Source organism: Setaria viridis, chromosome 6 (assembly GCF_005286985.2).
Source record: "Setaria viridis chromosome 6, Setaria_viridis_v4.0, whole genome shotgun sequence".
NCBI classification, from domain to species: Eukaryota; Viridiplantae; Streptophyta; class Magnoliopsida; order Poales; family Poaceae; genus Setaria; species Setaria viridis.
The window spans coordinates 535,074-554,175 of NC_048268.2; the positions used below are offsets into that span (position 1 = coordinate 535,074).

Sequence of the window (19,102 nt, forward strand, 5' to 3'; positions counted from 1 at the left end):
AAGTCCAGATGGCCGTCGGTCAACGTTTCTTGCTGAAATGCTGACTGTGGTGGCCGGCACACGGTTAATGGAATGGACCCAACTTCGGACCCTTTTGATTCGATGGAGAGAGACTTTTTTCTTCTTTTGAGCGATTGATGGAGAGGGACTCGTTGTGGGGGTGGGGGTTGGGGGGGATGAGCAAATGGAGTTGAAAGTTGTTTCCACATGTAATGTAATTCATTCATTTTCTTAGTGACTCTACTCATCATAGCTCGGAACTGTATAGCTCTTCGTGGTGTATTTGCTGCCAGTATGTAGTATTTTTGTTGCTATTTGGTGTGCATTTTTTTTTTGAAAAAATTGCTCTTTCTTAGAATAAGTTAATATAAACTGTACATCGTGCAGCTAATGATGTGATCTATAATCATTATGATACACTACTCGGAAATTGGACGAAACCTAGATAAGGTTTTAAGGGAATTTCTAGCCAGTGGTGGTAGAGGCGCATGGTCAATCACTCAATTGGTAGCGACAAGGCCATGCTACAAAACTTCAGGGTGTAATCTGTAAAAAGGACAATCTTTTAGTACATTGAAATTTTTTCCTTAATCCCTAGCTTCCAGACTCCTCTTCCTCTCCCGGCCGTGTTCTCCCCTCCAACTGAGATCACTGCGCGTGCCGCCCGCGCCATGGCCCCGACACCGCCGCCGCCGCCGCCGCCGCCGTCTCCGCTGCCCGCAATACACTAGCGACGCGTCTCCAGGCAGCTCCGGCCGATCTAGGTTTGTGCGTGCGACCGCTTGCTTATCCACCCCTTTCTCATCACACCGTCGATGTGTGATCTTCCGGCTGCAGATTGCATCTCTTCCTCCTTTTCGCCCGGGCAGAATGTTCTTTCCTTGCTCGCTTGGTTGCGTTTTGTGTCGAAAGGCGCGATCTTTACGCTCGGAATGGCGTTTCCGCAGGAAGGAGGAATTTTTTTCTCGCCTTTTTCCCCTCAGCCTGTGTTGAGGAATACAGGCTTGGATTTGCTGAGGATTGGGAGGAGAAGGATAATAGAGTGAAGGACGCGGGGGAAGCAGATGGCGTCGGAAATGGTGAAGGCGGCGACGAGCGACAAGCTCAAGGAGATGGATTGGGCAAAAAACATCGAAATCTGCGAGCTCGTGGCGCAGGATCCTGGGTATGGTTGCCATTCCCTCTTCCCCTAGATTTGTCGTTTGGAATCATTGGTTAGCAAGCAGCACTGCAACTTTGCTGGCTGAAGGTTCGGACAACGAATTCGATGTGGACACTATTGTTTCACGATTTCTTTTGAGTGCACGGCGAGTTTATCTGGAGGAGCTATCAGTTCTTCGTTGCCAGTTGGCTACGATTTTGTTTACGCACGTAGTGGTTCATAGGTTGCCATTTGGAAAGAGTGTATTTTGTTTTCTTGGATGATTTGTTAATTTTTTTTTTGTTCCTGTTGCTGTCGCCAGAAAAGCTAAGGATGTGATCAAGTCTATAAAGAAGTGTATAGGGGGCAGGAGCAAGAGCACTCAACTCCACGCTGTTATGGTGAGTTATTTTTCACTGAAGTAGCCCTCTGGTGTCCTGATTCTTGCATCAACCCCAGCACTATAAGTAGCTAGATTAGACACAGGAACACACTCCTTGTATTTGTTCATAGACCATAGACATCTAAGAAGACTTGCACACATAGTCGCGCACAAAAGAAAACTCCATGAATCCAAAAATGGCTAGTTGCTAATGGTTAGGACTGCGCTATCCCGCGATGGGTCGCGCAACCCTAGCCTCCACCACTCTACTGCCGCGCTGGGTCCAGATGATGTCAGTGATATGGCAGTTAGGGGAAATGCTAGCTCATTTTCTTTAAATGAGCATAACTCACTCATCAAGTGTCCGTTTTTAATTCCGTTTGCGCCATTGTGTTCCTAGTGATGAGATCTACAAAGCAAGATCCATACCTGATATATTTCGATGCTGTTTTATACGACTGGCAACTTATGGACAAACTGTGTAGCAACTTATAAACAAAATAGTGGTATTATCAGTCAACTTATATGGAGTAACTTATATAGAGAACGTGTGATAACTTATATGTTGTATTAATTATAACTCACACAGAGTCAATGTAATAGCTTCTTCGGAGCTAATGTATCCATATATACAGAGACAAATGAGACAGCTTAAATAGATACCTCAAATACGTAACTATATTGGGTGAAAAAATGTAGCAATTTATGTATATAATGTGTTGATAGATTTATACATAAGTTGCTACACACTTCATGCATAACTAGCTATTATGTATTCAACATAAGTTGCTAGAATATAAAAAATATATTAAAACATATCCATCATGGATCTAGTTTTATAGACGTCATCAAAACGAACGCAGTGGTGCAAACGGAATCGAAAACGAACACTTGAGAAGAAAGTTATCACATTTTAAAAGGGGAAAGGAAAATAAAAGGTATGTGAGCCGCAGCAGTACAAATGGGCCGCAGCAGGCCGCGCGGGTCGCGCGCTCCGGCGCGAGCGCGACGCAGCGCAGGCTAGCTTTTCCTAATGGTTACTATTCATTTGATTTAAAAGGGAGCATGGAAGTACATCGGATGTCTCCTTGTCTGCAGGCTTAATTCTGTGCTTTATGCATTATATCTGGATTTTATTTTAATTTAGACTGGCATATAAATTTTCTGCTACAGCTGTACCTAAATGATCTATCATTTTCAACTGAGACTTTCAATAAGCTTATGAAATGTGCATCTGTGTTTAATATGATTAACCTGCAGTCTTGATTCAGATTCATTGCTATTTGTTTCAGCTATTGGAGATGCTCATGAATAACTGTGGAGAGCCTATCCACAGGCAGGTCATTGATAATGGGCTTCTTCCGATACTAGTGAAGATAGTGAAGAAAAAGGTAACTTCTTTTGCTGAATATGGATGATAGTCGTGAAACCTTTACTGATTGATGTTGACAGAACACTATCTTGGTTGCAGACAGAATTACCAGTTCGAGAAAAAATCTTTCTTTTGCTAGATGCTACCCAAACATCCCTTGGTGGAGCTAAAGCAAGATTCCCTCAGTACTATGAGGCATACTATGAGCTGGTGGTAGGTATCACATTCTACATTAGATTTCTTTCGCTTGCTTTCCTTAGTTTCCTTATTGTATTGAGAATTCTGTTAGTGTTATGCCAGCCTGTTGGTATGTGGATTTTTTTAACTAGAATTCTTTACCTGCTCAAGGAAAATGCTTTTAAACTAGATAATTATGTGAGAAAAATTGTATAAATGTCACTCAATACTTTTGTGATGCTGTCTTTATTTTGGTAGTTGCAAGATTTACTGCTTAACTGCTTCTGTGACTCCAATATGTGTAGCAAAATTTCTTCTCTTTGCGTAATCTTTTGTTGTTACCTTAAAATAGAAAGTAGCTGCTTTGGTTGCTGTAATGTTTATTATGATATATAGCTGAAGCTACAATTTATCTTGCTTCCATAGTCTGCGGGTGTGCAATTTTCGAATTGCCCAAACGTTGTTGTCACGCGAACAGAAGTGCCACTCCCAGAAACGAGAACAGAACCAAATAATGAAAGTTTATCTACCCGATTGAATGAAGCGCAGCAGGAAGTGCATGCTCAGCCTGCTTCTGACACAAGGTTCTTTCTTCCCCTTGTCAGTGACCATCTCGAGCCGTACTTTACATTTAGATTTACTCATTTCTCAAGATTCTTTTTGAAATTTTGGTTCTTTTGGCTGAAATATGATGTCAGTTGTGCTACAAGTTAAGCTAGCATGTTAACATTCCAGTATTTCGGTATTTACATGGTGACCTTTTGTTTTGCTTTCCTGGTGAAAAGTGATATATAACACCCATTCTCATGACAGTAACAGAATTGTAGCTTTCTGGGTACATGCCTTGCTGCTATATTTCTAGAGTCACCTATGATGATATACGGCCTGTTCTCTGGTGTTCCAGCATGTGGGGGAGTAGCTAAGCACTTAGGTGTAACTTTAAATTTCCTTTTATAATAGCTAAGCACTTAGGTGTAACTTTAAATTTCCTTTTATAATGGGTGTATCACCTCGTGTTATCATGATCTGTGATCCTTTCCATTTTTGCTTCCTCTAAGCTATCCTTGTTGATTACCTTTGGTAGGAGCTAAACACAGGTTTTCAGTTGTTGATTGCAAAATAGAACTGCATGGAGCAAAACATGTTTTACACGTGCATTTTTACCTGTATTAATCTTCTTTCACTTCTTCCTGTGGAAATTTATAGCATGCAATTTCTTTTCAGTCCAGGCATGCTTACGATGCCTTAATTAGTATCTTTTCAGTCCAGGCATACTTAGGACAACTGGACAATGCAACAAACTTTGCCTCATATGTGTTGGCTGTTTTTTCAATGTTCTAACAGTGCATTTTTTTTGTGTGTTTTTCAGTATAGTCCGGAAAGCCTCTAGTGTCATGGAAGTTTTAAGGGATGTGCTAAATTCTATGGATCCTAGACACCCTGAGGTATGCGTTAAATCCTTCACTGCGACATCAGTTATGCTATTGATATCTGTATCATTTTCTATTTAAAACCTTTGTATCTTTTTTGTTCTGTGGTAGCCAAAGTGCTTTTCCTCTGTAAAGATAGTATACTGTGTTGTCTAATGATCTAGTTCTGTGTTCTTGTAGGGAGCAACGGATGAATTTGTGTTGGATCTTGTCGAGCAATGTACATTTCAGAAGCAACGAATAATGCACCTTGTCATGACATCAAGGTATGGGTTCGGTTTTTTTAGATGTTTCAGTTTTCTTGTCGCTTTTGCATGGAGTTGTGTCCAGTGTTTGTGGTTGTTGGAAATCTCTCTGGTTTATATTTCTCTGTGGATGTGGGACATTTTCTTTTGAATTTGCTCCTTTTTGTCAGGCTGCCGACTTGTTTTTGCACTTATATTTGTGTTGTCACTATTTTCTAGGGATGAAGCATTGGTATCACAGGCTATAGAGCTAAATGAAGAACTACATAAGGTCCTTGTGCGGCATGATGCATTGCTTTCAGTTCAACCGACCACAGCAGTAGCTTCTAATCCGGAGGAAGAGGAGGAAGAAGATGCTGAAAGTCTCTATCGGAGGTACGATCTTTCACTCTTTCTTCTGACAATGTTGGATGGCAGACTCTTACCGAATTCTTCTTCCCTACTGACACAGACTAAGGAAGGGGAAAGCTCTATCTCAAGATTACACAGATGATTCCGTGCCGTCATTCCGATCCATACCTGATGACAAGATGCGGCGGCCATTGACCATCCAGCCTCCTCTCCCCGACAAGAAGCTGGGTGCACTGAACATCCGTTCACCAGACCGGGAGGAGCCGAGACCCGAACTTGCTCCACTGATCCCGCCGCCGCCCGCGAAGCACGCTGAAAGGGAGCGGTTCTTCCGAGAGAAGAGCATAGACGGCCTGGCCAGCCTGCCAGGCCACCTGAGGGGCCTGTCGCAGCACAGCCGGGATGGCAGCAGCTCGTGTAGCGGCAGCACTGATTACGGCGACTGATGGGGAGCGGCAGCAGTACATATAGGGTTCCCTCCTTGGGGTTGTTGGTCTCCCGCCTGGTGACCAGGCGATACATTGATGTTGGGCGAGGCCGGCTCGGCCTCAGCCTTATCTTCTTCCTCCTCCTCATGCTGACCTGTGTACACTTGGCTTGGTAGCTGATATTTCTTCTTCTCCTTGTCCTTTGCCTGATGACATTATTGGGAGACCGTTGCGTTGGTGTGGTGTTGTGGGTTTCTTTTTTTCATCAGATCTATAGAGATGATTGTGATCTTTCTATCCGCATGGGGTGTGCTTCTGTCTGAAGCATTCTCGTGCTTTCCCTTTTCGGCTTTCTGGCCGCGTATTGTGGTCGTGCCAGAGGCGCGCGTGCTGCTGTGTGCTGTTCAGCTTTATAGGTTGCTGCAGCCCCGGTCCTGCAGCGCAGCAAAGTGGTCGGTCATTTGTCGTTGGGAGAAAGCTACTGTGCTATGCAGCGCATGCGAGAAGCCCACCTTGAGCTGCCTGTAGGTCGGAGTTCCTGTGCTCTTTACATTGGAAAACTGCAAAGCAAAACTAATATGTGGCGCAAATTTAGCTGAATGTTGATGTGCAGGTTTTGAGACAGGCCAATGTTCAGCATCACAATCGTGTACAAAATGAGTGAATCACGATGGCACTTTGTATACAAAATGTAACAGACGAAAGAACCTGTAGTGTCAGCACTCAACAGCAGAGAAGAAATTAAAAAAGAACCTGGTTATTTCAGCGAGGCCCAATGCGGCCCACTCGTCGTTCAAAAAAAAAATTACGGCCCACTCGATTAGGATCTCGACGATCCAGTCAGGCCCATTCAGTTCGCCTCTCGCTCACGGTCACGCATTCCCCGTACTACGCCACCACTGTCGAGTCACGGAGACGCCTGCAGCATCGGCTACGTCCTCCCAGCGTACGCCTCCTCCGTCGCCTTTCCTCTCGTCTCCTTCCTTGGAGTTCGTTCGATCCATCTCTCTTGCCTCGCGCGCGCAGGAGCTCCGCGAGCGGGAGGGCGGCGGGCGTCTCGCGAGATGGCGACGGCGGCGGCGGACGCGGACGACCCGTCGCTGGCGGCGACCCTGGAGAAGTTCCGCCTCTACGAGACGCGCGCCGTGAGTACCTCCCCCACCCGCCTCCTCATTCCCCCCATCCGATTGGAATTGCTCGCTGAACGAATCCGCGCGGGTGGCTTGGTTGGCCGCAGAGGTTCTACGTGATCGGGAGCTCGCGGGAGAAGCGCTGGTTCCGGGTGCTCAAGATCGACCGCTCCGAGCCCTCCGAGCTCAACGTCAGCGAGGACCCCGTCTGGTACTCGCTGCAGGAGGTCAAGAGCCTCCTCCAGCGCATCGACGAGGGCAACCGCTCCACCGGGGGCCTCACCTTCGTCACCAAGGCCTACGGAATCGCAGGTCACTACCGTCCCTTCTTCTCACTGATGATCAATTACCCGCCCGGTGCAGTCTACATTCCTTTGTTCACCTACCTCTATGACGCCGGATTGGATAATTGGATTGCTAACTCTATTTCTTCCATGGTAGCTTGCGTTCTCTTGAAAATTAACTTGGATATGTTGTTCTTCTAACCTATTCTGTTGGGACTATTTAACCTTTTGCCCTTATGTGGGATTTCCGGAAATGTTCTAGTTCAGTGGATAAATGCTAATAGTGATTGGCACGGTTTGATTTGATTGGACAAACCGTTAGAAATAGAGGTACCTCTGATACTCTTGTGTTAGGAATGCAACTGGAATCTCTTGCCAGCAATTCGATTGCTGCTTGCTGATAGGAGTCACCCAACCAGATGCTGGGATTACTTCAGGACTGGATAATGTACAACTGTAGATGAGATTGGCTTGTATAAACCACGTGGCGGCTACCTTTTTCAACAGAAGGCTTCTCTCCTTGTGTGGTTTGTTCTCAATATTTTGTCATTTTTTTCCTTTGCTGTGTAGGTTGCATCAAGTTCCTGGAGTCATATTACCTGATTTTAGTCACCAAGCGCCGCCAAATCGGTTGCATTTGTGGGCATGCTATATATTGTATAGATGAGAGCCAGATGATCACCATCCCTCACTCATCGGTGCAGACGGATGTCGCCACATCTAAGAATGAGCTGAGGTATAAGAAACAGAATTTTCTTCTCTGTTTCACACTTGCACATACTAGTGTACGTTTACTAAATTTAAGAAATTCTATACCCTCTGCAACAATAGGTACAAGAAGCTCTTGGCTAGTGTTGATCTCACCAAGGATTTCTTCTATAGCTACACATATCCCATCATGCAGAGCCTGCAGCAGAATGTCACTTCTGCTGGGATGAAGGAAATGCCTTATGAAAATTTGTTTGTCTGGAACACTTTCCTGACTGAGCCAATACGTTCAAGGTGCCGCAATACTCTTTGGACAGTAGCTCTTGTCCATGGGCACTTCAAGCAGGTTAGTTATAAACTATCTGCTACATTTTTCCTTTTTCTTTTTACCTTAACTTCTTTTGTTGCATGAGGTTTGGAAATTTGCTTGGTTGATGAGCTCCTGTCAAACCTCTTGTTGGGGGAAATCTTGCATATTGCCTAATTAAGTGTTTCCCGTTTATTATGCAGGTCAAGCTCTCATTTTTTGGCAGGGAGATAAATGTCGTTCTCATCTCTAGAAGATCCCGACACTTTGCTGGGACACGGTAGGCCTTGTTGCTTTGCACTCATGCCATATTTCTTGATGTCCCTTTGCCTTGTGCAAGCTGAAGTCATCAACTCTTTCTTGAGGCTTATGCCCTCTTCCATTGAGCATATCATTTTTTTTATGGCCGTTGAGTTATCACATGCATGCCTTGTTTCAAAAACTTAGAATGTGTATATCTAAGATCTTTATTTGGGTGAATCAATGCTCACGCAAAACCTTTCAAATTAACAATTATTTCCTATCATCTTTCATTTACTTACAACTTGGCACCATTTCTCTATGCTCTGCAAGTTGTACATTACCTTATTCTTGTTCAGTTGAAAATTTACTACCCTCACATGGTTTCTCTAGGTATTTGAAAAGAGGCGTGAATGACCATGGAAAAGTTGCTAATGATGTTGAAACAGAGCAGATAGTATTTGAAGAAGAAGCTGGTTCCTGGAAGGGAAGAATGAGTGCCGTAGTACAGATGCGAGGATCCATCCCTCTCTTTTGGTCACAGGAGGCTTCACGACTAAGTCCTAAGCCTGACATTTTTGGTTAGTATATTTTGTGAACAATTGCTTATAATCTCAGACCAACAGACATAGTATGGTTGCAGGATATTGATGTATTAAAATCTTCAAAATTTTATTTCCTTGTGGAAGAATAGCAGACTTGCACATCTGAGAATAGTTCTGAGTTTTGGCTATTACATGTTTGTCATACTCTACTTCTAATCTGACCATGCTTCTAGCCTTGAAATGCATAAAATTTCTCAGTGCTTTCTCACCTTAAAATTTCACTGCAGTGCAGAGATATGATCCCACATATGAAGCAACCAAATTACATTTTGATGATCTCGCCCGGCGATATGGACATCCTATAATAATACTCAATTTAATAAAGGTACACACTTGAAACTTCATTTTGCAATCTGAAATTATCTTCATTTGCTGATTTTGTTTTGATTCTCCCAAATGAGTATCTTCAAGGCGAAGCTAATGAATCCTCTGTGTGAGACAGCGGAAAGATCATACCCGTTTTATTTTCAAATGTACTTTACTTTCTTTTCATGCAGTTATTTGAGACTTTAATAACTGGTGCTCTGCTTTGGACATAAGGTGATAGGAATTGATTGCTGCAGCTACCACATTGATATCTGTCGAGAAGTACAATATTCGTTTTGTGTGCACTGCACTTGTATTTATTAACTCTTCATGCTTCCCCATTACAAGTTACACTAATTAGGTACTATGCTTCAGCTGGAGCAGTATCACTGCGTGAGCTGCTCCTGCGGGCGCTTTTTATTGACAGCTAGCCTTGTCCTTGGGAGTATGTTGGTTGCCTATTTCTATTTTGTGGTGAGTCTGAGTAGAGGGTGTGTGTGTGGGCTATGTCTGGAGTAGGGATCTTCTTTGCCCTGCCCTCTGTACTTTCTTCTTCTTCTTCTTAATGAAATGATACACAGCTCTCATGCGTGTTCGAGAAAAAAAATTAGGTACTATGCGTTGTGGAGTCAAAATTGAACTAAACAAGCTGTATCTTTTTTTCTAAGTACAGCACGAATAAGTTCATTCAATTTGTGGTATAGCTGTGTTAGTAGTTGCTATTCCACTTTTACTTGTTTGTACTGATAACCAACCTTTTGTCCTCAGCATGTTACTCATTATATTTTTGTGTTCTTTATGTAGACTGTTGAAAAAAGGCCACGTGAAATGATGCTCAGACGTGAATATTTTGCTGCAGTTGGATATCTTAATCAAAATGTCCCGGAAGAGAAGAAGTTGAGATTCATCCACTGGGATTTTCATAAGTTTGCTAAAAGGTTTTCAAGTTATCTTTGCTACCTTTGAATTTAGACAAATTTGTGCTTGCTCACATGCTAATGTTTCGCACTCTGCTTTGTCAGCAAATCTGCAAATGTATTGGGTGTTTTAGGAAAAGTTGCGGGCGAAGCACTGGACCTTACTGGCTTCTACTACAGCGGAAAGCCAAAAGTTCAGAAAAAAAGGACAACTCAGCTTAGTCGAACTAGCACTGCAAGGTAAACATGCAATCTGTTAGAAAGAATAGAATTTTGCATTAAGTAAATATGTATTGCTTACAGCAAACAGAACTATTGTAATCCTGTAGATTTTTATATCCGAGAATTGAGAAATTGGATATAAGAATGAGCAGTTTCGTATGTACGTAATGATCTGTCACTATAACACTAGTAACTAGGGGTAGTACCAATAGTAGCTATCCTAACAAACATGAGCGTAGTAGCACATACCCTAACTCAACTGTGTACTGACAATGTTTTCCACTTTCTTCTGCACAGGGATGGTTCCCTTGATATAAGGGCTAGTTCTGGAGATCTTTCAAGGCTCTCGAGTAACGCTGATGCACTATGTTCTACAGGCTTTCAGGATATGAGAAATGAGGCTAACAAACAAGAGCCTCTAGGTGATGCTCCTAGTTACCAAACTGGAGTTCTTCGTACAAATTGCATAGATTGCCTTGATCGCACAAATGTTGCACAATATGCTTATGGCCTTGCTGCTTTGGGGAGGCAACTTCATGCAATGGGAGTGACAGATGTTTCAAAAATTCACCCTGATAGCAGCATTGCTTCAGCTTTGATGGAAATGTACCAGAGCATGGGTGATGCTCTTGCTCATCAGTATGGAGGGTCTGCGGCACATAACACGGTCAGTAGATATTCTTTATTATATGTTAAGAAAATCATTAGTCATTTGCAATGTTCAGAGGGTCGATTTTTTGAGGGTGTGGGCTGGGGTGAAGTGGCAGGCAGCGCTATCTCCTATTGCTTCTTTGGCAGTTCCCCTGGTTTCAGACATTCAATACTCTCCAATGAACACAAACTGCATCTATTTGTTTCTTTTCAGGTTTTTCCTGAGAGGCAAGGGAAGTGGAAGGCTACTACTCAGTCTCGGGAGTTCCTGAAATCAATTAAACGGTATTACAGTAATGCCTACACTGATGGTGAGAAACAAGATGCTATAAATCTGTAAGTTTATCGTGTTCCTTTATCATTGTATATATATTAACCAGACAAGGTAGTGGATGAGCTCTTGAGCTGGTTACTGCCAGTGGATGCAATTTGATTACTCCACTGATCCTTAGTTTGGTGATATTATCAGATTTCTGGGATATTTTCAACCACAAGAAGGAAAACCAGCTCTTTGGGAGCTGGATACTGATTACTATCTTCATGTAACAACAGCTGGGGATGATCTTACGTCCGATAGCTACGACTCGAGGCAAGTTTTAGTGGTTCTTTTTTTTTTCCTTGAACACGCAGGAAAGACTGCATATCTTTATATTAAGAAGAGAAAAAAAGGGTAGATAACCCTTACACACTTACAACCACACACACTCACACCCATGTTCAGTTGTTATGACATAGTTCCTTAACAAGATGTTAACTCACAGTTGCACACCTGGAAATAATGCATTTCTGGGATCTGGAGCCGCATTGATTCCTGGATCCACATTGAGCCCTGTTCCAGCATGTAAAGAGGATTTCTCAAGGATGAAACTTACTTCATTTGAGAAGCTTATGGAAAGGACGTGTAGTTCGATAAGAAGTGTAAGCTTTCACTGTGATGCTGATCTAAAACTAAGTGGAGGTGCTGGAACTTCCGGAATGGCTCCAGATGCGGCGTATGCTTTTTCCCCTTCTCACACATGGTTATTATTGATTGAACTTATTATCTTGATGTCCTTATATCATGCATTTATGATTCAGTGAGATACAGCTTAAAAGCCCAAACTGGTATTTTGGTCAAAGAAAGCACACAGAGACAATTCCAACTGCAGGAGTTGTCCCGGTTGAAAATGCGAATGAGGCAAACAAAGATGAGTTGAATGTCTCTCTTTGTGGGGAGCTGAATTGGCTATCCTCATCGGAATCATGTGAGGAGGACATTTTCAGAAGGTGATTACATGAACTGCTATAGCTCTTTACAAATGACTCCTTTGTGAGTCAGTGTGATTGATACCTATCATTTTCGCATCTCATTGTGGATAATTTTGAATTTTTTGGTGCCTTTCAAATATGCAGGTATCTTGCTTTCACAACAGCAGACGTGGAGAATGGCTGGTATGGTGGGACACTTATATACGACCAAGATGAAAACAGTGGGGCTTACAAGCATTATTCTGAACTCTGCCAGGTAAACAACAAATGCCTATGCAATGCTAAACATAATCTATTCAGCTTGCTTCTGGACTAAGGTTGCATATTTATATTTGTGATACTGCAGGGAGCCGTCATGGATCCTTTCGAGCATGATCCCGAGAAAGAACGGCACTATGCGGAGGCCCTCAGCGTGGATCTTGACATTTCAAACGATGCACGTGTAGCGGCGGAAATGCAAGCCGCACTGGACGAGTACCAGGTCATAGGGTCGGACCTCAGCATCATCCCTTCATGCGGAGCGCTCGCCGAGGATCCAAGCCAGCTGACGAGGTGGATCATCGGAGACGAGAAGCTGCGTGTTGGTACTGCACAATAGCTCGGGTTTTTTGAGGGCTGTTCAGTACAGTACAAGGTTGCTGGATCAACTTGTGACTCAGTGTTTGTGTAAATAATAGAAGTGATGTATACTGTCCGGTCTCTGTATTTAGCCATTCTTTTTCTGGGAGCAGACAGGAGTAAAACAATTGTTTTTTTTTTTGAAATTAGTAAAACCATTGTTGGTGGTAAGCTGAGCCTCTGTTTTGTGGATTCAGAATGATGTTGAAATGAGAAGGGTATGCACTTATAGCTGATGTATCGTACCATTTTGCAAATTAATCAAATCCACTTTTGAGTCAGATTGTGAATTCTCTTGCTATGTTACTGCTCCGCTCATCCACTGGAGATCATGTCCTAAAAAGAATTAATTAATATTATCTGCATACTGTATCCCGTTACAGGCCCTGTGTTCCCCTTCGTCGGCCGGCCTCCGCCCCCAGCGCTCCCCGCCGGTTGCTCCGCAGGCGCAAGGCCCGAGGGGCGACGGCGCCGCGTGGCCTCACGGCGAGCCGTGCCTCCGTTTCCAGCTCGTGCGCTGCGGCTCCATCGATTTGCCGCCGCCACCGTCAACCTCACACGCGGCGACCTCAGCACCGGCCTCCGCAAGGTACCGATCCCTCGTTCCTCTCTCTGTGCTACTGGATTCGACTGCAAAGAGGTCTACATTTTTAGAGTGGGTTAGGGTTCTAGAGTTAACGTAGTCAAGCCTTTTACCTGCAATGCGCGTGAAATAGATGTACGGTGAAGAATCTAGTTAACTCAATCATGCTTGTGCCTATGCATTCATGGCCTTCAGTAATTTTTGGTAATGGGGCCAGTGTTCTGTTGATAACTTGCAGATTAGGAACATGTGTTCACTGAGCATTAGAGGTACTTGCTGCTGATAGTTGAGCAATTAATTGATATAAGGGCCATCACACTTGCACAAGGAGCATGATGATCTGTATAATTCTTAGCTCACAACCATCTTTAGTTTGGTGTGAATTATGTCAAGCTGCTATGATGGAATTATTTTGGTCATGTTGATTACTTTATTGTCTGTATAATAGTTCCTGTTGATGCCTTCCTCATTTTGGAGTGTTTTCCTCATACTGCACAATGAGCTCAGTGAGAAATTGATCTCACTGGGCTAAAATTGATTACTTAGATTTCAATGGAAGGAGCCGTATTCTTGTTGCCCCGTTTCTGTTAGCCGAGGGAAGAAAATTACTATTGTCTACTACTATTAATTGACTGAAAACAGGCTGCTCAATATTGTCAAACCGAGTTGTGATTCTGCATGTATACTGTTTATCTTGTGGAAAATTGCATGCTCGAGGTATTGTTAATTGCTCTGTGATGATGAACACGTTGAGTTGGGCTAGCTGTGTATACAGTGGTGATTTACTGCCTGTGTTGCAGGATATTTTCATCTAGGTTACCTGCTGGACTGACACCTCTCCTCACTGCTCCTCGGCCAAGCAAGCAAAGCAGCCACAAGCCGGCAACCAAGGCAAGGACCTGAGCATTGCCAGGTAATTTTGAAGATCGCCTGAATTTCTTCAGTGTGACCATGGGGGAACTACTAGTGGAGGAACAGCCGCTGGCTCCGGCGTTGTTGCAGCTGGAGGGAAACCCGGGTGCCGAGTGGCGGAACCACTCCTGGCCGTGCAACCACGAGGTGGTAGTCCCGGATGGCTACACCTCAGCCAAGGATGAGGCCATGCACGGGACCCTCGAGAACCCTGTGTTCCATGGGAAAATGGCCTACAAGTACCCCTTCCAGCTCGACCCCTTCCAGAGCGTCTCCATCACGTGCCTAGAGAGGAACGAGTCCATGCTGGTGTCGGCACACACATCGGAGGGGAAGAGGGCCATTACCGAATACGCCATTGCCATGTCTTTGAGGGAGACTAAGAATATCATCTACGCATCCCCTTTCAAAGCACTCAGCGACCAGATGTACAGGGAGCTCAGCATGGTGTTCGACAGTGTTGGACTGATGACCGACGATGTCACACTCCATCCTGAGGCTAGATGCCTGGTCATGATGACGGAGATCCTCAGGGCGAGGCTCTGCTGTGGTTCGATGGTGTTTGATGTTGGGTGGGTTGTGTTTGATGGGATACATTGCTTGGACCATCCTGAGAGTGGAATTGTGTTGGAGCAGAGTATAATTTTCTTGCCCCCTGAAATCAAGATGGTCTTTCTTTCAGCTCCCGTGTCAAATGCAACCGAGTTTGCTGAGTGGATTTGCAAACTGCACAAACAGCCATGTCACGCTGTATCTACGGACTTCAGGTCGACACCATTAGAGCACTATGTGTTTCCAGTAGGCGGTTCTGAAATGCATCTCATCGTAGATGAAGATGGTCAGCTCAGAGAGGATAACTTTGTGAAGCTGCAGGATACATTCACTAAGCAAAATAATCGGTTTTCCGGTGAAAATAGCAGTAACTCAGGGATCCATTTTGTTGGGCCCTCAGCAAGGCTGTGCTCGTCGGAGCCTCTAGAGCGGCCACAGCTATAAGAAATTACATTGAGGATGTACTCCCGGCCACAGCTGAACTGACTGTTCTGGGGCCTTGCACGCGGTGCCATTCCATTCTAATGGATGAATACGGACCTTCCAAGGTGCTGCAAATGCTGAGGGAGCGTCGTCAGCGTCGTCAGAAGTCATCTTAACCATTTTAGCAAGGTGCTACAATGTGTAACGTGGTGTGCTTGAGCTAGGCAAGAGACATGCGTTGGTCATGTCATGCATATCTGTCGATCCTGTTTTCTTCTGCAAATGTGTATGCCTTACTTCAGTCCAAATTTGTTACAAGTTGCAAGCACAATTGTGACATGAATGCTCATGTATCACAATGGATGTATATAGCTATTGTATTTGTGGAAGGAGAAGTGGTTGATGTTTGCTTCATTGTTTAGACATGGTACTGGAAGAAGTCCAAGGCATCTGAAGCATAACTGGTGGTCCGATGTGGCAGTGGTTGGGGGATTTGTCCTTCATCCTGTATCCTTATCCATGCTCCAAGAAAGTCACACGAACAAATACTAGGATAATCAAACTACTTGTACATATGCTAAAGAATGTGGTTTAGCAGCCGGATGCTTCGTCACTATCTCATCTCCACCATTATATAATTTGGATGCCAGTTGCGTCCTCCTGACGCATCCAAGATATATACTTCCTCTGTTCTAAAAATTATAGATCATTTTAACTTTTAGATATAGAAAAAAGTCAAAACGATCTACAATTTGGAACGAAATGAGTATTGCATTTTAACAGAATTTTAACACCTCTGGTCTTGAATTGGAAATTAGCATGAACGAAACAACAACTGCACATCGGACATCACGTTGAAATTTCAGAGCAATTCTCGGTATATTTACTCTTTGCAAAACGAGATCAACTTTTGTTGTAAACAAATGAACAAGTTGGATGTTGCTACGAATAATCTTCCATCATATTATATCATATCATGATATCAAGATAAAGAAAAGCGGCGGCGGCTGAAGACTGAAGAAGTAAAGAGTGATGGAGTAGTCAGTAGCTGAGTCACTTGCTTGCCTGCTCCAGCTGGGTTGGTCGACTCGGAGGCCATGGCCATGTCCGCTTCCTCCTCCTCCCGCGCCCTCCTCCGCCGGATCGGCGGCGCGCTCCTCCGCCGCTCCTTCTGCGCATCGGCATCGGCGGGGACCGACTCCGCCGCCGCCGCCGCGGGGTACCACGTGGCGGGCGGGCCCAGCTACATGCGCGGCGCCGTCTTCTGGGAGCCCGGCCGCCCGCTCACGCTCGAGGAGTTCCGGATGCCGCGCCCCAAGGCCGGCGAGCTCCTCATCAAGACCAAAGGTCCCGCCTTTTCTTCACTGCCGCTCTGTTCCAGCTTTCGATCGAGATGAATTCGGTTTCCTTCTCTTTTGATTCCACAAGGAATTGCCGGGTGGGTTCTAATGGTGGTTAGGCGTGTAAAACTCTTAGACTGCTTCAGTAACTGACTTAATCTAGATGCGAGTAGTAAGGGGTGGATATCAAATGCCAAAGCCAGTTGACCTGATTGGTCGCAGCCTCTGCTCTGCTCTGACTCTGATGATTCACTTAAGTGCCTGCATTCTGTGACCACTACGGGAGTGTGGCAGATTGGAGTCTTGTGGGGATTATTCCCAAGAACTCATCTGATTCCTTACGCCTTCATCTCATATGGTGTTGACAAACTTCTGCAGCTTGCGGGGTGTGCCACTCCGATCTCCATGTCATGAAAGGAGAAATCCCTTTCTCCAGCCCTTGTGTTGTGGGCCATGAGATCACCGGGGAGGTTGTCGACCATGGCACGCACACTCCTGCTGAAATCATCAATAGGTATGTACATGGAACCACACTTCATATGCTTCACAAAGATCTGCTACTGGTTAGGCTGACAGAGTTGTTTGTAACATATACCGAGAGCTGTTACTTCAGTTTGTCAAACTTCAGACAATGCGTTGCTTCAGACAGTTTGTCAAACTTCGAACACTATTTAGGCTGAAAATTTTGTTGTTGCCAGATACCGAGAGCTGTTAATTCAGTTTATCAAACTTCAGACAATGTGTTGTTTCAGAATTGATCAATCCTTTATACGAAAATGTTTCAGGTTCCCAGTTGGAAGTCATGTCGTCGGTGCGTTCATAATGCCCTGTGGGAACTGCTTTTACTGTGTTAAGGTACATCATCATCTTGGATAATGACATCCCTTTTGTGCTAGTGTTTCCAATGTTTTCTTGCTTATGATCATTTGCATTAATTAATTCAGGGCCAAGAGGATCTGTGCGAATCTTTCTTTGCATATAACCGTGCTAAAGGAACTCTATATGATGGTGAAACACGCCTGTTTCTACGCAGCAATGGTAACCTGAGTATACTTGTTTGCATTATTCATCAGTAATGCCACAATATAATTGGGCGTTGTCAAAGTATTAAAAACTTTTTTTTCCATCTTCAGGGAAACCGGTGTACATGTACAGCATGGGTGGGCTGGCAGAGTACTGTGTCGTGCCAGCCAACGCACTAGCAGTTCTCCCTAACTCATTACCATACACGGAATCAGCAATCTTAGGATGTGCAGTGTTTACTGCGTATGGTGCCCTGAGGCATGCTGCTGAAATGCGCGCGGGTGATTCAGTAGCTGTGATTGGAGTTGGAGGGGTCGGATCAAGGTTAGCAGATTCCTGATTTAAGGATGCTTGGCATCCATGTTTCTCCATTTAATTGTAACAATGAAAAACAGAAACGTGAGTATGCTTCTTATCTTTTATTACTAGTAGTATCTTAAAACTAGATCTTTTGTTCACATCTCCTCATAAGTCAAATTTTGCAGCTGTTTACAGATAGCAAAAGCCTTTGGAGCTTCTGAAGTCATTGCAGTGGATGTCCTTGATGAGAAACTCCAGAATGCTAGAACACTTGGAGCAACCCATACTGTAAATGCAGCAAAAGAGGATGCTGTTGAAAGGATAAAGGTATGTGTTGATTGTCAATTTTTGTGATTTATCAACATAACCCCTGAAGTTCAGAAACTAGTCCTACATATCTACTTCGTTATAGGTGCTAAGGTTGCTTGTCCTGGTTTTTCAATGTCTAAGTGGGCTGCGTTCAAATGTGCATATTTGAATTTCTCAGCTGCTGATCCCATTCAAATGTGACTGTCATGCTGTTCACAGGAAATTACTGGTGGAAGGGGTGTGGATGTGGCTGTAGAGGCACTTGGTAAGGCATTAACATTTTCCCAGTGTACCAAGAGCGTACGAGATGGAGGCAAAGCTGTAATGATTGGGCTCGCTGCAACAGACGTAGTTGGGGAGGTTGATATAACCCGTCTCGTCCGACGACAGGTACAAACTTGACTGGCTTCCACATCTGTGTTGAATGCATGGTTCCTTGTTGATCCTTACATGTTTGCTTGCAACCAGGTGAAAATCATTGGGTCATACGGTGCGAGGGCCAGGCAAGATCTTCCTCAGATTGTGAAGCTTGCGGAGAGTGGCGCCTTCAACCTCCAGAACACCATATCAAGGAAATGCAAGTTCGAGGAGGCTAATGGCGCCTATGAGGATCTCAATCAGGGCAAGATTGTTGGCCGAGCTGTGGTTGAGATCATGGAGTGATGACCAGATGATCATATGGTTCCAAACCTGGGTCGGACAATAATCGCCTGGAATTGTCAAAATCTGTTGATGAGAAGATGACTAAACTATATATGGAGAATCGGAGATGCGCATTGCGTGCCTTTCAGTGTCACTGGAACTAGCATATTCTTATTTCTGTTTAGAAAGAAATTAACTTGAATCTTCCACCAGTTCCTGATCCTACACCGATAAACAGCTCTAGTTAGGAATCTTC

The 19,102-nt window shown here is 44.2% G+C and overlaps 4 protein-coding genes across 4 annotated transcripts; all 4 read left to right on the plus strand.

Moving 5' to 3' along the window:
* Nucleotides 1–604: 604 nt before the first annotated feature.
* LOC117861180 (TOM1-like protein 5) lies at nt 605–5,821 on the plus strand. The gene is made up of 10 exons (XM_034744696.2): nt 605–764; nt 948–1,165; nt 1,464–1,542; nt 2,816–2,914; nt 2,995–3,108; nt 3,499–3,656; nt 4,442–4,517; nt 4,683–4,768; nt 4,967–5,122; nt 5,199–5,821. The coding sequence occupies exons 2-10, from the start codon at nt 1,065–1,067 to the stop codon at nt 5,542–5,544; spliced, it is 1,215 nt and encodes a 404-aa protein (XP_034600587.1). The 5' UTR covers nt 605–764; nt 948–1,064; the 3' UTR covers nt 5,545–5,821.
* A 679-nt stretch (nt 5,822–6,500) lies between these two features.
* Nucleotides 6,501–13,043, plus strand: LOC117861111 (phosphatidylinositol-3-phosphatase SAC1). The gene is made up of 16 exons (XM_034744602.2): nt 6,501–6,671; nt 6,764–6,968; nt 7,511–7,676; nt 7,772–7,994; nt 8,159–8,235; nt 8,589–8,776; nt 9,028–9,125; nt 9,911–10,044; nt 10,129–10,263; nt 10,543–10,912; nt 11,111–11,232; nt 11,366–11,485; nt 11,658–11,888; nt 11,974–12,162; nt 12,289–12,400; nt 12,491–13,043. The coding sequence occupies exons 1-16, from the start codon at nt 6,591–6,593 to the stop codon at nt 12,740–12,742; spliced, it is 2,703 nt and encodes a 900-aa protein (XP_034600493.1). The 5' UTR covers nt 6,501–6,590; the 3' UTR covers nt 12,743–13,043.
* A 122-nt stretch (nt 13,044–13,165) lies between these two features.
* Nucleotides 13,166–15,646, plus strand: LOC117861114 (DExH-box ATP-dependent RNA helicase DExH10). Its single transcript, XM_034744604.2, has 2 exons — nt 13,166–13,351; nt 14,146–15,646. Exon 2 carries the CDS (start codon nt 14,297–14,299, stop codon nt 15,251–15,253), a length of 957 nt encoding a protein of 318 aa, XP_034600495.1. The 5' UTR covers nt 13,166–13,351; nt 14,146–14,296; the 3' UTR covers nt 15,254–15,646.
* Nucleotides 15,647–16,269: 623 nt separating this feature from the next.
* LOC117861113 (uncharacterized) lies at nt 16,270–19,000 on the plus strand. Its single transcript, XM_034744603.2, has 8 exons — nt 16,270–16,579; nt 16,951–17,086; nt 17,358–17,427; nt 17,517–17,610; nt 17,706–17,919; nt 18,081–18,222; nt 18,424–18,594; nt 18,673–19,000. Exons 1-8 carry the CDS (start codon nt 16,330–16,332, stop codon nt 18,865–18,867), a joined length of 1,272 nt encoding a protein of 423 aa, XP_034600494.1. The 5' UTR covers nt 16,270–16,329; the 3' UTR covers nt 18,868–19,000.
* The last annotated feature ends 102 nt before the right edge of the window (nt 19,001–19,102 follow it).

Bases quoted from the DNA above. Each gene is read 5' to 3' on its own strand.
- LOC117861180 (XM_034744696.2), top strand. From the start codon at position 1,065: ATGGCGTCGGAAATGGTGAAGGCGGCGACGAGCGACAAGCTCAAGGAG. The intron at 3,109-3,498 runs GTAGGTATCACA...TTGCTTCCATAG, and splicing joins AGGCATACTATGAGCTGGTG to TCTGCGGGTGTGCAATTTTC. The intron at 3,657-4,441 runs GTTCTTTCTTCC...TGTGTTTTTCAG, and splicing joins CAGCCTGCTTCTGACACAAG to TATAGTCCGGAAAGCCTCTA.
- LOC117861111 (XM_034744602.2), top strand. From the start codon at position 6,591: ATGGCGACGGCGGCGGCGGACGCGGACGACCCGTCGCTGGCGGCGACC. The intron at 6,969-7,510 runs GTCACTACCGTC...TTTGCTGTGTAG, and splicing joins CAAGGCCTACGGAATCGCAG to GTTGCATCAAGTTCCTGGAG. The intron at 7,995-8,158 runs GTTAGTTATAAA...TTTATTATGCAG, and splicing joins TCCATGGGCACTTCAAGCAG to GTCAAGCTCTCATTTTTTGG.
- LOC117861114 (XM_034744604.2), top strand. From the start codon at position 14,297: ATGGGGGAACTACTAGTGGAGGAACAGCCGCTGGCTCCGGCGTTGTTG.
- LOC117861113 (XM_034744603.2), top strand. From the start codon at position 16,330: ATGGCCATGTCCGCTTCCTCCTCCTCCCGCGCCCTCCTCCGCCGGATC. The intron at 17,428-17,516 runs GTACATCATCAT...TAATTAATTCAG, and splicing joins ACTGCTTTTACTGTGTTAAG to GGCCAAGAGGATCTGTGCGA. The intron at 17,611-17,705 runs GTAACCTGAGTA...TTCCATCTTCAG, and splicing joins CCTGTTTCTACGCAGCAATG to GGAAACCGGTGTACATGTAC.